Source organism: Liolophura sinensis, chromosome 1 (genome assembly GCF_032854445.1).
Source record: "Liolophura sinensis isolate JHLJ2023 chromosome 1, CUHK_Ljap_v2, whole genome shotgun sequence".
In the NCBI taxonomy this organism is placed as follows: Eukaryota; Metazoa; Mollusca; class Polyplacophora; order Chitonida; family Chitonidae; genus Liolophura; species Liolophura sinensis.
In genome coordinates, this window is record NC_088295.1 from 93,569,868 (window position 1) to 93,584,900 (window position 15,033).

Sequence of the window (15,033 nt, forward strand, 5' to 3'; positions counted from 1 at the left end):
TTTTCGTTTCGCGGGAAGTAGTCTTCTTGATGGAGTCCACATTCATCGTAGTTTCTGTTTAGGATGGATCTTTGTATACTATCGGTGCCGTCGTTTCATATGAATTTATAAAGCAGTACATTTATTTCTTTCAGAGTACTGTCAGGTGGGTTTGGAAGGGAAAGAAACAAGTGAATTAATTCTGATAAAGCTAGGGATTTTATAACTGTTATTTTTCCTGGTAATGATAGGTTCCTGATTCTCCATCTTTGAAGGTCATTTTTCAAGTCTTCTATTCTGGCAAGATAATCTATTTTCCATATGTTGTTTAAATCGACCGTAGAAGAATTTATGCCCAGTATGTTTAGTTTCTCGACCCAATCTAATTTAACCAAGTGACATAATTTTACATTTGAGCCGGTGAGAGATCCTATCCAAGCAGCCTTGGTTTTTTCTATGTTCATTTTTAATCCTGAGTATTCATAATATGTACCTAAGCAAGTTAATCCCTCTGAAAGTGACTTTTCAGATCTATCCAAAAATAGCTGAGTATCATCAGTATATAGGCTTATTTCATGTTCTGTGTCGTTTGTGGATAGTCCCTTTATGTTATGATTGCTTTGTATCATTAAAACCAAAATCTCGGCACAGATGAGAAAAAGATATGGAGAAATGGGATCGCCTTGCCCACAGCCCCTGCTAATATTAAACACAGAAGACACAATGCCGTTTTGAAGAATGCGGTCAGAGATATCTGTATGAAACAATTTAATCCATGATCTCATATCATTTCCCAAATTGAACGTCATAAGCATTTCTTCCATAAATTTCTATGAAATAGAATCGAAGGTTTTTCTTTTAAATCGACAGATAGTGGAAGTCCCGGGATTCCTTTATCTTTGGTTTCGAGCATGATGTCGTAACTTAGACGTATATTTTCCTCGATACATCATCGATATATACATTGATATATACAAATCTCCAGATCATTTTATAAAATTCAAACGGAAAACCAATCATTCCTGGAGTTTTGTCGTTTTTCATATTTCTCAAGGCTGTCGTTAACTCTTTGAAAGTCAGTAAGTCTTCTAATTTGGCTGCCTCCCTATTCGAGAGTCTGTCTAGTTTTATATCTTTCAAAAATCCCCTCAGGTCATTTTTCTTCTTACCTGTTTTCCTATACACATTTTAGTAATACTTTTTTGTGCCGCTAAAGTTTTCGTAGTTCGATATATTTCTTTTCCATCACCAAATGTTAATTTTGAAATCAGTTTGTTTGAAGATTCTTTTAAGAATATTTCTATAAGTAGGGTCACTATGTGTATCCTGCAAGCAAATAATGGAGTATTTTTACTTTCTAAAAAAATGGAAAGCATCCTTCCTCTCCCTAGGATCTGCCAATCCTTGGCAGTTCATGGAGACTATGTTCACTGTCTCAGCCATTTTTCGAGTTATATAAGTGCCACTTCAAATATTCAGTCATGAGAGCATTCATCCTTCTGTCTGTCATCCCATAGCCCGCGTCCTTCTGTCTGTCATCCCATAGCCCGCATCCTTCTGTCTGTCATCCCATAGCCCGCGTCCTTCTGTCTGTCATCCCATAGCCCGCATCCTTCTGTCTGTCAGCCCATAGCCCGCATCCTTCTGCCTGTCATCCCATAGCCCGCATCCTTCTGTCTGTCATCCCATAGCCCGCATCCTTCTGTCTGTCATCCCATAGCCCGCATCCTTCTGTCTGTCATCCCATAGCCCGCATTGCCTTTGTAAATACAGCGCAAAAGGCAGTTGGCATACATAGACTCATCATCTTGGTGGTTTGTGGAAGTAATACTGACTTAATACTGGCGAATGTCTGTGACACGCTCAGTTCTTGACATTTGACAGGAGGGTGTGTGGGCTTAAGGAGTGTTCTCAGAATGCACATCAACATGGGACAGTAAACCTGTCCTGTTCGGATCGCAAGGTAATAACAGAACAGAAATCATTGACTGTCCAGTCAGTTTCTCTTTCCATCTCTGTTTTATTTGGTGTGGATTTTGTTTTATTTTGCGTAAATAAGCGTCTGTGAAGAAAGATGAAGATGAGCCCCACGTTGAGCGCCTCGTTGTGACAAGGACGGAAGACAGTGAGCTTCAGCTGACGTGTTCTGCTGCGGGGTTACCTCCCCCTGATATACAGATGTACAAGTTGGACGAAACAGGAGCTTACCAGCTGTTGAAGGTGAGTTATAAACCCTGAGTTAAACAAAAGTTTAACAAATCGAATATGGCTTTGCTGAAAGGAACTGTATTTTGTTGTATGCATCATTTTCTTGGCTATGGAATGGTTTCGTTTTATTAAAAGCAAAAGTCCTTTCGCGTGTTTGTGACGTTTTCTGGAATGGAATCTGAAGATGTTTCAGTTAACCGAGAACTGGAACCAATATGCAGTCTTTCTTCAATTGTTGAAGTTGTGATTTTGGTTTACGTTTACATTGTTAATTGGTCAGTGGGTATCACATACATTTTTTTTTTCTGGTCGTTGTTTGAAAAGCCGAGGAATCGTGTACGCTTCTTTGAGACGAATGGTGCTGACAGTACAGACTTACAAGTGACGATACAGCAGGCGACCGAGAAGGACGCGGGAAGCTATCTGTGTTCAGCCTCTAACCCGTTAGGGGCGGCCCGAGAAGTCACGGACTACACCCTTCAAGGTAACCGCGCTCTCAACATCTGGCCTGTCAGAACTGTAACCCTTCAAGAGAATATATGCGCCATAGAAATGCAGAGATCCACCTCCTTGTGCAAGTACATAAATGTATCAATGAGAATTTAGGTCCATAATACCTCTGTTCTGTACTGCACTTACGCTACACACACTGTATGTGCTTTCGACTGAACTGGAGGTTTTGCTACTTAATGTAATGACTGACATGACCTGCGCAAAAATTATTTGAAATGAAATAAAGGAAGTATCTATGAGGAATTGTTTTGCGCAGATGCTCCATACGAAGACGAGGTTCCTCCTCACATCAGCCACATTCACATGAACAGAACAACCGAAGACGGTGCTGGCGTCATGGTCACGTGTTTAGTTCTGGGATCGCCTGCCCCAACAGTTACATGGTGGAAGGATTACAGCGAGAGGGGTGGCCAGGATTACAGACTACTGCCAGTGAGAGTGCTGCCAATTTCTAAATATTTAATACCATTAGCAACAAATGTTTATAAAGAAGATCTACAAGTCATAGACGATTTATTTATTTATGAAAGATTCCTGATATAAACTAATCATTACCTTATACATCTTTCTTTGGAGGTCTGGTGAACAAGAAGGAAAATAAAAACTCACCCAAACCTACTTTGGCAAAGAAAGTGTGCTGCTCATTCTGATAGTCTGCTTTTAAAATTCCAGCCCGTGGGTACGCACAGAATTCGCCAGGAGAAATTCTTGGACCATACAATCGCTACCTTGGTCATGCCAGCAGCTACTCAGCGAGAAGATGGATGGTACAGGTGTGAAGCCACTAACCCCTGGGGTGAGGTCAACCAAGAGTTTGAAGTCATAGTTCAAGGTAAGTGTGGCGAAATTAAACTATGCGTGAGATCAACCTAATGTTTGAAGTCATAGCTTTAGGTACGTGTGCCCAAATTAAACCATGCGTGAGATCAACTTAATGTTTGAAGTCATAGTTTTAGGTTCGTGTGGCGAAATTAAACCATGCGTGAGATCAACCTAATGTTTGAAGTCATAGTTTGAGGTACGTGTCGGGCAAAAAAACAATTTATTTGGTAAACCAAGATTGGGCAAGATAGTTAAGTGTTCAGAGACTAAATCATACGCGAGGTCTACCAAGGTCTAAGTGAAGTCTGCCAAAGATTCCCACTTGAGATCAGAGGATTGAAGGCTACAGGTATGAAGCCTTAACGCAAGGTCAACAAACCGTTTGAGATAGGAGACTGCCCCACGATGATAAACAGGAGGTTGAGTGTGGCCATTATGATGTTGTAAGATGAAAGAGTTGAAAGACTTATTAATGACAACATAAAGTACGAAATGATACAATGAGGTAAATTTCCATACGCTTTTTAACAGGGCGTAGACAACCCAAAATTTGGATCCATTGTCTAAAGTATGATCCATTCTCATTGTGTAAAGTGTCATAGTACCGTGGACATCCCAAATATCTGGGTTTGTATTCTGAGATAAGAATTGATAGACTTTTTAATAAGTTGTGGACAACCGAAAATATTAATTGACAAGATGAGATTTCAAAAGACTTAGCAATAACGTGTGTACAATGCAAAATCTGAATTGATATACTAAGGTAACATTTAGTAGACTTTCCAAAAAAATATGCCCGAAACTTGAATTCATATTCGGCTGACATCTGCCTGATAGGCTGGAGATACGCTACAACGTGTGAAGGTACTGATCTCAGATATTTTGAATTGTCAGGATGAATTACCTTTGGCTGACAATTCAGTGTGGTTTGTTTCTGTTTGTTTATTGCAGTTGACATGCCCAGAGTCGAACCGCCGCATGTTACACGGATCAGTGTGAACAAGACCGGTGCCAACAAACAGGATTTGACGCTGACGTGTGTGGCCTCCGGGGAACCGGCCCCTGGGATGCACTTCTACAGGCAATCTGATGATGGCAACTTCTACCTTGTGCTGGTATTGTACCAATAAACCTCAACCGTTCTCCACTCATGAACAATATCCAAGATTCCCTCAGTGGATCTCCGTAGATATGTGGGGTGGCAACGTTATGTTGTGACACAAACGTGTTCTTGTTATATTTTGTGATCTTTATTTTGATGATAAATTCTTTTTATGCACCGCCATAGAACACGACATTAGCCACATGCATATCCATTGTTGTTGACTTGTAGCCTGCTTCAGAAGAGGACATCTCGGAGAGACGAGGAGCAGGGGAGACAGCCCTTCAGCTTGTCATCAAAGACTTCACCTTGGAGGATTTCGGCCTCTACCGATGCGCCGCGGCCAATCTTGGAGGGACAGTGTCTCAAACCTTCAACGTGCAGATAGATGGTGAGTGAGGCCTATGCTATGAATCATGAAATTACGTTTTACTCGGAAGCTCTCCAACAGAGCGGCACACATCCCGACATCTATGACTGAAGGCTCGTGCCTAGTGGTACGGTTTGTTTAATTGGGATTTATTTTAACTAGGTGCAAAATATCATTGCCGAAATGTATAGTGTATTAACGAAAAATGTCTTTATGGCCTTAATAGGCATTCAGTGCCGCACCAAACATCAGTTTGGGGTGAAATCTTGGGTCTAATTTCTTGATTTACGCATATGTAACCAGTCAGAGAAACAGAATAAGAAACACGACGCAAAATTTTCTATTAGGTAGATGATTCGATGAGCTAGAGGAAATTTGCTATATTGTTTGTAGTTATGTTGTATTGTTGACAGATATGCTGTATTGTTGATAGATATATGGTATTGTTGATTGGTACTGTTGGTAGATATGTTGTGGTGTTCATAGCTGTGTTGTATTGTTGATAGGTATGTTGTATTTTTTATAGATATGTTGTATTGTTGGTAGATACGTTGTATTGCTTATAAATATATTGTATTGTTGACAGATACCCCTCGGGAAGATCAGGAGAGGCCTTACATTACCCGGATTTTTGTGGATAGGTCTGGTGATGACCCCAGAGATGTAATGTTGACGTGTGTGGCTAATGGCGTACCGGCGCCACAAATGCGCTGGCGTCCGAGAGATTTGTCTGGTTCGGATATTACCCTGGTGCGTTATGTCAGTATTATCTGTTCAATGTTTTCAAACTATACATGTTGTGTATTTTTTGCTATTAGGACGTAGACGGATTTAATGATAAAGACTGTCGAAATGAAATATTACAGCGGCACCTATTTTTCTTTCAGCCATCAAACCGTTTCGATGTTGAGCAAGTCAGATTTGAGGACTACAGCGTGATTGTTCTGACAATAAAACGGGCAACTTTCGCCGACGATCGGACGTTTATCTGTGAAGCAGCTAACATCGTGGATCGCGTCACACAACCATTCAGCCTCCGCGTCTTTGGTAACCTGCCATTTACTTAGTCCTTGTTTGTCACTGCTCACTATCATGAAATATGAAGATCTTAGTTTTGGCCCTGTTTCCCATAAGTTCAATAAATTGCTTCAGGTGGTAGTTGTTCGTTATGCCCAACATACAGTCAAAGTACATTGAAGATGTTGCAGAAACGCGTTTGCTTGAGACAAAAACACTTTTGCTTTAGACAAAAACGCGTTTGCTTTAGACAAAAACACGTTTGCTTGAGACAAAAACACGTTTGCTTTAGACAAAAACGTTGGTGAAATCAGGCCTATAAATTAACATATACTGTCATTGTGTTGCAAATCTTTACTTAAAACCAGAGACGTAACGACATTGTAATAGCTTGTGGTTGTATGGCATATATTACCGGTAAAACCCGGCCTGTTTTCAATTTATCCCATTAAGTGTTTTCCAACTGTTCATATGTATGCCTAAAAAGTAGCATCACAGTCGCCTCTAGCACCATGAAATAAACAGAAAAATGCAATGTTAGTTGCGATTGATTAGACATCCCTTGTCTAGAGAGAGGTGGATACACGAAAGTGACAGCTATGCGTGTTTACTTGCAGCTACGCCACCTGAAGATCTGTTGGCGCCTAAAGTTTCGTCATTTTACGTTAACCAATCGGGGGCAGACGTAAATATGTACTGCGTGGCTGATGGTCAGCCTCCCCCGGACCTCTACCTGTCTAAGTTAGACGCCACAGGCAACTATATTGCCGTCAAGGTAAGATACACAAGCCATCTTCATCGGACCAGGTTTCAAGCATGCAGCAATTGATGGTTATTCCACCGGTGAATACTGTGTTAAAAGTTGACAATAAATATTCTACTGTTAGTGAGGTTGAATCGCATTTGAAAACCTACGTTTATCTAGTTTTCAGTTACTCTGTGTTTTGTTCTCAACTACTCTTGCCTCCTCAGCCACGCATTGGTCTGGATTTCACCCAGAAGAAAGAGGACCAGAGGACAATATTGAGATTACACATTAAAGACGCCTCCGAGGCAAACGTTGGTGATTACATTTGTACAGCCTCTAGTTTGATTGGAACAAGCCGACGCAAGTTTGAATTTACTGTCAAAGGTAAGGTGATGGACTGAGATATCAAGTCGTAGATTAGATCTGTTTGTGAATAATTATGCTTCCGTGGTAACACAATGATCTGTGCGTAGATATATAGCGAGATTCCATTATAGAATAGACAGTAGTCTCTTTGGGTACAACATGGCCGGAGTGATCCCATGTTGGGCTGTGGGATAACTTCAAGATTCCGTATTGGACTGTGGGATAACTTCAAGATTCCATATTGGGTTGTGGGATAACTTCAAGATTCCATGTTGGGCTGTGGGATAACTTCAAGATTCCATATTGGGTTGTGGGATAACTTCAAGATTCCATATTGGGCTGTGGGATAACTTCAAGATTCCATATTGGACTGTGGGATAACTTCAAGATTCCATATTGGGTTGTGGGATAACTTCAAGATTCCATATTGGGTTGTGGGATAACTTCAAGATTCCATATTGGGTTGTGGGATAACTTCAAAATTCCATGTTGGGCTGTGGGATAACTTCAAGATTCCATATTGGGTTGTGGGATAACTTCAAGATTCCATATTGTGCTGTGGGATAACTTCAAGATTCCATATTGGGTTGTGGGATAACTTCAAGATTCCATATTGGGTTGTGGGATAACTTCAAGATTCCGTATTGGACTGTGGGCTAACTTCAAGATTCCATATTGGGTTGTGGGATAGCTTCAAGATTCCGTATTGGGTTGTGGGATAACTTCAAGATTCCATGTTGGGTTGTGGGATAACTTCAAGATTCCATGTTAGGCTGTGTGATAACTTCAAGATTCCATGTTGGGCTGTGGGATAACTTCAAGATTCCATATTGGGTTGTGGGATAACTTCAAGATTCCATGTTGGGCTGTGGGATAACTTCAAGATTCCATATTGGGTTGTGGGATAACTTCAAGATTCCATATTGGGTTGTGGGATAACTTCAAGATTCCATGTTGGGCTGTGGGATAAGTTCAGGATTCCATATTGGGTTGTGGGATAACTTCAAGATTCCGTATTGGGTTGTGGGATAACTTCAAGATTCCGTATTGGGTTGTGGGATAACTTCAAGATTCCATGTTGGGCTGTGGGATAACTTCAAGATTCCATATTGGGTTGTGGGATAACTTCAAGATTCCATATTGGGTTGTGGGATAACTTCAAGATTCCATATTGGGTTGTGGGATAACTTCAAGATTCCATATTGGGTTGTGGGATAACTTCAAGATTCCATATTGGGTTGTGGGATAACTTCAAGATTCCATGTTGGGCTGTGGGATAACTTCAAGATTCCATATTGGGTTGTGGGATAACTTCAAGATTCCATATTGGGCTGTGGGATAACTTCAAGATTCCATATTGGGTTGTGGGATAACTTCAAGATTCCATATTGGGTTGTGGGATAACTTCAAGATTCCATGCTGGGTTGTGGGATAACTTCAAGATTCCATATTGGGTTGTGGGATAACTTCAAGGTTCCGTATTGGGTTGTGGGCTAACTTCAAAATTCCATATTGTGCTGTGGGATAACTTCAAGATTCCATGTTGGGCTGTGGGATAACTTCAATATTCCATGATGGGTTGTGGGATAACTTCAAGATTCCATGTTGGGCTGTGTGATAACTTCAAGATTCCATATTGGGTTGTGGGACAACTTCAAGATTCCGTATTGGGTTGTGGGATAACTTCAAGATTCCATGATGGGTTGTTAGATCTTCACGATTCTATGATGGGTTGTGAGACCTTCAAGATTCCATGCTGGGTTGTGGGATAACTTCAAGATTCCATATTGGGTTGTGGGATTATTTCAAGATTCCATATTGGGTTGTGGGGTAACTTCAAGATTCCGTGTTTGGTTGTGAGATCTTCAAGATTCCATGATGGGTTGTTAGATCTTCAAGATTCCATGATGGGTTGTTAGACCTTCAAGATTCCATGCTGGGTTGTGGGATCTTCAACATTCCATGATGGGTTGTGGGATTTTCAATATCCATGTTGGGTTGTTTGACCTGCAAGATTCCATGTTGGGTTGTGCGGTCTTCAAGATTTCATGTTGGGTTATAGGATCTTCAAGATTCCATGATGGGTTGTGGGATTTTCAATGTCCATGTTGGGTTGTTTGACCTGCAAGATTCCATGTTGTGTTGTGGGATCTTCAACATTCCATGATGGGTTGTGGGATTTTCAATATCCATGTTGGGTTGTTTGACCTGCAAGATTCCATGTTGGGTTGTGCGGTCTTCAAGATTTCATGTTGGGTTGTAGGATCTTCAAGATTCCATGTTGGGTTGTGGGATCTTCAAGATTTCATGTCGGGTTGTGGGATCTTCAAGATTCCATTTTGAGTTGTGGGATAACTTCAAGATTCCACGTTGTGTTGTGGGATCTTCACTTTTCTTCACGATTCTTTGCTGGGTTGTACGATAACTTCAAGATTCCATGCTGGATTGTGGGATCTTCACGATTTCATGCTGAGTTGTGGGATCTTCAAGATTACATGCTGGGTTGTGGGATCTTCAAGATTACATGCTGGGCTGTGGGATTTTCAAGATTCCATGCTGGGTTTTGGGATAACTTTAAGATTCCATGCTGGGTTTTGGAATAACTTCAAGATTTCATGCTGGGTGTGGGATAACTTCAAGATTCCTTCTACTCTCTCTATTTTTATGATTTCAACCGCAGAAATTATGCCAGTGGAGGTTCAAGGTAGGCCGTACGTAAGGCGAATCCTGGTAGACGAGCCGCAGGAAGGCAGCAAAGTTCTTAAGGTGAAGTGCTTTGGGGAGGGGGACCCTTCACCTAACATGATGTTTTTCCGAAGAAACGCCCAATCAGGCCTTGATGAAAGGATTAAGGTAATGGCAGCACAAAGATTTTTATGAGGTTAGCACATCTTCACCGCCGCATGGTGGCCTGTGGACATGTAAGCCTGTCCTCTCTCAACTATGAGGTGTACTTTAACGGGATGGTGACGTTTAGGCACTGTAAATTTGTGGTGTTCCATTATGTTTTTGACATCAACATCTTAAGGTCTGGGGCTAAGTTTTTCCTTTTGATAAATGCACAGGAACATGTATTTGTGCAACGATGTGTTGTGCAATTTTAGAAATGTTTTCCAAAGTTTCATGAGATAAATACATGTCAACAAGACGATGCCACGCTGACGAGATTGCCATCAGCTTATTTATGTTTGTATGAAGGCTTTAACTCACATGTACCACATATATCAACACCATAAGTCCAAATCAATTCAGAGGATACCACGGTAAAATTAGATTAGCACTGAGGTCTTGGTTAAACTGACACTTAGTATATCTGGACAGTGGGCTGCATCAAAATAAATCTCCACGCTTTGCATGCTTTTTCATGTTCTCTGTATCGTATTTGTTTGAATTGCTTTCAAGAGTGGCGGTCGGTATAAGGTACGGAAAGTTAACCTGCCAGACGGCGTGTTGCTGGAAGTGAAGGTGTCGGATGCTGGACCTAGTGACACGGGCGTTTACATCTGCAGAGCTGTTAATAAGAAAGGCACATACAGAACCAAGTTCAACCTCACGGTGGAAGGTATTCATATTAAGTCGTTGTTGATGAGCTAAATTAATCGACCTGTCTATTAAATATATATCCTAAAACAGTTACACCTTTGAATGTAAAACATGTATGTCGGTAACTGTTATTAGTAACTGACAGCAGAAACAGAAATGCTCGCAACCAAACGATCTTCTCAGAACTTCTGTTATATTTGTGTTTATGTCAGATGCCATGTTTAGCATTATTGAAACGAGTGAAAGATTTACTTATATTTTTATTACAGCGTAAGTGCTTTTCATTTCTTTCAACAGCGTAAAACCGCTCAAATAAGTTACACGAGATATAATATCCATTTGCTCCTCCCTAAAATCTTGGAGTAAACGAATCTATGTAGGTGTGTTACAGTCAAAAGTAGATTTTATCACTGGAACTGCTAGGTTTGTGTAAGATTATTGTATAAGGGAAGTTTAAACCCTTTCATCCGTCTCTTTACTCAGAATTTACGACTGTGCGAAAAGGTGCGCCAGAATTCATTCAGCCTCGGGTGGAGAGAACAGGAAATAATGGCGAGGATGTTCAGGTCACGTGTCGAGCTCGCGGAGATCCAGCTCCGGACATGCTGTTCCTCCGCCAGGAAAAGGACGGACCAGAGACTAAGTACCAGGCAATTACGGTAATTATCTGTCATGACCAGAGATCAAGTACTGGGCAATAAGTGAAAGTATCGGTCAGTCCCAGAGATCAACTACGAGGCAATTATGGTAAGTATCTGGAGATCAAGTACCTGGTTATTATGTCAGGATCAGAGATTGAGTACCACGCAATTACGGTAAGTATGTGTCAGCATCAGAGATCAAGTAGCAGGCAATTACGGTAAGTATCTGTCAGGACCAAGGATCGATTACCTGACAAGTGCGGTAAGTATCTGTCTGGGCCGGAGATCAAGTACCATACAAGTGCGGAAAGTATCTGTTTGGGCCAGGGATCGAGTACCTGACAAGCGCGGTAAGTTTCTGTCAGGGCCAGAGACCAAGTACCAGGCAATTACGGTAAGTATCTGTTTGGGCCAGGGATCGAGTACCATACAAGTACGGTAAGTATCTGTTTGGGCCAGGGATCGAATACCTGACAAGTGCGGTAAGTATCTGTCTGGACCAGAGACCAAGTACCAGGCAATTACGGTAAGTATCTGTTTGTGCCAGGGATCGAGTACCTGACAAGTGCGGTAAGTATCTGTTTGGACGAGAGATCAAGTACCAGACAATTACGGTATGGACTAGAGATAAGGTAACTGGCAATAAAGGCAAGTATGTGTCAGTGCCAGAGACCAAGTACCAGGTAATTACGGTAAGTATCTGTTTGTGCCAGGGATCGAGTACCTGACAAGTGCGGTAAGTATCTGTTTGGACGAGAGATCAAGTACCAGACAATTACAGTAAGGACTAGAGATAAGGTAACTGGCAATAAAGGCAAGTATGTGTCAGTGCCAGAGACCAAGTACCAGGTAATTACGGTAAGTATCTGTCAGGGCGAGAGATCGAGTACCTGACAATTACTGTAAGAAGTATCTGCCAAGGCTAGTAACCAAGTAGCAGACAATTACCGTAAGTATCCGTAGATACTTAGTAGATTGACGGTGGGATTCATATTTTCATGTGGTGTATTTTGGGCAGACTGACGGTGGGATTAATATTTTCATGTGGTGTATTTTGGGCAGACTGACGGCAGGTACATAGTGGAGGAGAAGAAAGGTGAGGTGGAGACCGTGCTAAAGGTGACCATTCGACAAGCCAGATCCTCGGACGCCGGCACGTATGTGTGCTCGGCCAGGAACAGAAAGGGCTCCCCCAGACAACAGTTCACATTGAGCATACAAGGTAAGTGTCGGCCGCCATCAAGCTGACAGCTCAAACTACAATGCTTCAGTGCAATTAACATAGATCTGATTTTACCTATAAGCACCCAAGAGGATACAAGCGCGTGGTTTCCAACAGGGCGTCTCTTCTTTATAGATCTCTTCTGTATAGATCTCTTCTTATACTTAACTAGATTACCTTTTCTGTGTGGCTCTTTTAAAGTGTTTTCTCAGCTTTGTCAGTCTAGAGTCAAATTCTTCCGCCGTCGAACCAATGCGGTTGTTGCGTAAGTAGGTCTGTCTGTTATCTGCACCTTGATGCCTGAAGTTTGGAATGCTTTTCATGAAACAAGCAAATACGGAATTTTATTGCACGGTTTATAGTTATTGTAAAGTACTATGAACTAATAACACTACACAATCAAATAGCACGCTTGGTTGAGTATGCTGCACGTGCTGAGTGATAATGCTATTCCCGACCATTCTGCAGACCGGTGAGCACGTCCATATACAGCTTGATACTGAATTTCTGACAACTGCTCGTCCTGTATCCAGTGCTTGTGAACCTTGATGGCGTCGTACCCGCGCCCAGTCAGGTAACTGGTGAGGTGAGGATCACCTGTAGTCTCACGTGAGAAGGATAATAGTCAGGTACCTGGTGAGGTGCGGATCCCCTGTGGCCTTGCGCCAGGTGGTTTGTCATGTACTGGGAGGTGTGGATCCCCTGCTGTCTCACATCAGAAGGTTAATGGTCAGGTACCTGGTGAGGTGTGGATCCCCTGTGGCCTCGCACCAGGTGCTTTGTCATGTACTGGGAGGTGTGGATCCCCGGCTGTCTCATGTCAGAAGCTTAAAAGTCAGATACCTTGTAAGGTAAGGTACTGGGAGGTGTGGATCCTCTGTGGTCTCACGTGAGAAGGTTAATAGTCAGACGCCTGCCGAGGATCCCTTGGAGTTTCACGTCAGAAGGTTAATCAGGTACTGGTGAGGTGCGGATCCCCTGTGCCTCAAGTCAGGAGGTTAGTCAGATACTGGGGAGATGTGCTCCACCGATGTCTCACCCCAGGAACTTTGTCCTGTACAGGGGAGTTGTGGATCCCCTGTGGTCTCACGTCGGAAAGTTAGTGAAGTACTGGTGGGGTGCCCATCCTCTGTGGCCTCATGTGAAGAGGTTAGTCAGGTACTGGTGAGGTGGGAATCCCCTGCGGCCTCATGAGATTAGTCATATATTGGTGAGAGGTGGATTCCTGTGGTCTCACGTCAGAAGGTTGGTCATATATTGGGGAGAATTGGATCCCCTGTGGTCTCACGTCAGGAGGTTTGTTACGTCAGGGTTTTAGTCAGGTATCTGGACGGGTGTTCATCCCCTGTTGGGTCAGATCAAGTACCTAGTGTGGTGTGGATCGCCTGTGGCCTCACGCCCTGAGGTTAGTCAGGTGCCTGAGTAGGTAAGTCAGTGAGGTGCGGATCCATTGTGGACTCAAGCCAGGGGGTTAGATACTGATGAGATGCGCTCCACTGTGGTTTCTTGTCAGCAGGTTAGCCGGGTACTGGGGAGGTGCTGATCCCCTGTGGCCTTGCGGCAGGTGGTTTGTCATGTACTGCGGATGTGTGGAACGCCTTTGGTCTCACGTCGGAAAGTTAGTGAAGTTCTGGTGGGGTGCCCATCCTCTGTGGTTTCACGTCAAGAGGTTAGTCATATACTGGGGAGGAGTGGATCCCCTGTGGTTTCACGTCAAGAGGTTAGTCATATACTGGGGAGGAGTGGATCCCTTGTGGTCTCACGTCAGGAGGTTAGTCATATACTGGGGAGGAGTGGATCACCTGTGGTCTCACGTCAGGAAGTTTGTCAGTTACTCGTGAGGTGTGGATCTCTTGTGATATCACGTCAGAGTTTTAGTCAGGTGTTTATCACCCTGTTGGGTCAGATCAAGAGGTATTAAGGTACCTAGTGAGGTGTGGATCGCCTGTTGTCTCACGCCCTGAGGTTAGTCAGGTGTCAGAAGGGCAAGTCAGTGAGGTGCAGATCCATTGTGGTCTCACGCCGGGAGGTTAGTCAGATGCCTGGGGCGGTGCGGATCCCCTGTGATATCACGTCAGGAAATTTGTGACATCACAAGCTTTGTCAGGTAGCTGGTGAGTCGTGGTTTTGTCTTAGGACTCACCACCAGCCATACTTTATGCCTTAAAATGAGTAGTTTTGAGGACGGTGTAAAATGAATAAACAGCTGTATAATGAATAAACACTGGAAATGTGTTTGCACTACTTGTCAACACTGGTTGCACGATGTCCAGTTAACAGGCTTTTAACCCATCATGTATTACAGATGGCTTTAACACACCGTGCATGTTGTATATCAGCGAAACCAGCTAAGCTGGTCTTTGAATGAGTTTATGTTTCCTACATTCTGCCCCTGCATAAACGACCGGCGTGGCCTACTTTGAGAAACATCTGTGATATCTATCCTCAGCATCGTGCAAATCCTTTGGCAAAATTTGGTGGTATAATTGACAACCTGTTGCT

General features: G+C 42.7%; 1 protein-coding gene across 1 annotated transcript in view; it reads left to right on the forward strand.

The window, feature by feature from the left end:
* Window positions 1-15,033, forward strand: part of LOC135465814 (hemicentin-1-like) — a 138,157-nt gene that overhangs the window by 85,575 nt on the left and 37,549 nt on the right. Inside the window, exons 71-84 of the mRNA XM_064743170.1 lie at window positions 2,039-2,199; window positions 2,512-2,671; window positions 2,957-3,132; window positions 3,373-3,532; window positions 4,474-4,637; window positions 4,856-5,015; window positions 5,581-5,744; window positions 5,882-6,041; window positions 6,629-6,786; window positions 6,984-7,143; window positions 9,806-9,978; window positions 10,528-10,687; window positions 11,152-11,327; window positions 12,372-12,531. Coding sequence (XP_064599240.1) covers window positions 2,039-2,199; window positions 2,512-2,671; window positions 2,957-3,132; window positions 3,373-3,532; window positions 4,474-4,637; window positions 4,856-5,015; window positions 5,581-5,744; window positions 5,882-6,041; window positions 6,629-6,786; window positions 6,984-7,143; window positions 9,806-9,978; window positions 10,528-10,687; window positions 11,152-11,327; window positions 12,372-12,531 — 2,292 coding nt within the window. The remainder of the gene's footprint in view (window positions 1-2,038; window positions 2,200-2,511; window positions 2,672-2,956; window positions 3,133-3,372; window positions 3,533-4,473; window positions 4,638-4,855; window positions 5,016-5,580; window positions 5,745-5,881; window positions 6,042-6,628; window positions 6,787-6,983; window positions 7,144-9,805; window positions 9,979-10,527; window positions 10,688-11,151; window positions 11,328-12,371; window positions 12,532-15,033) is intronic.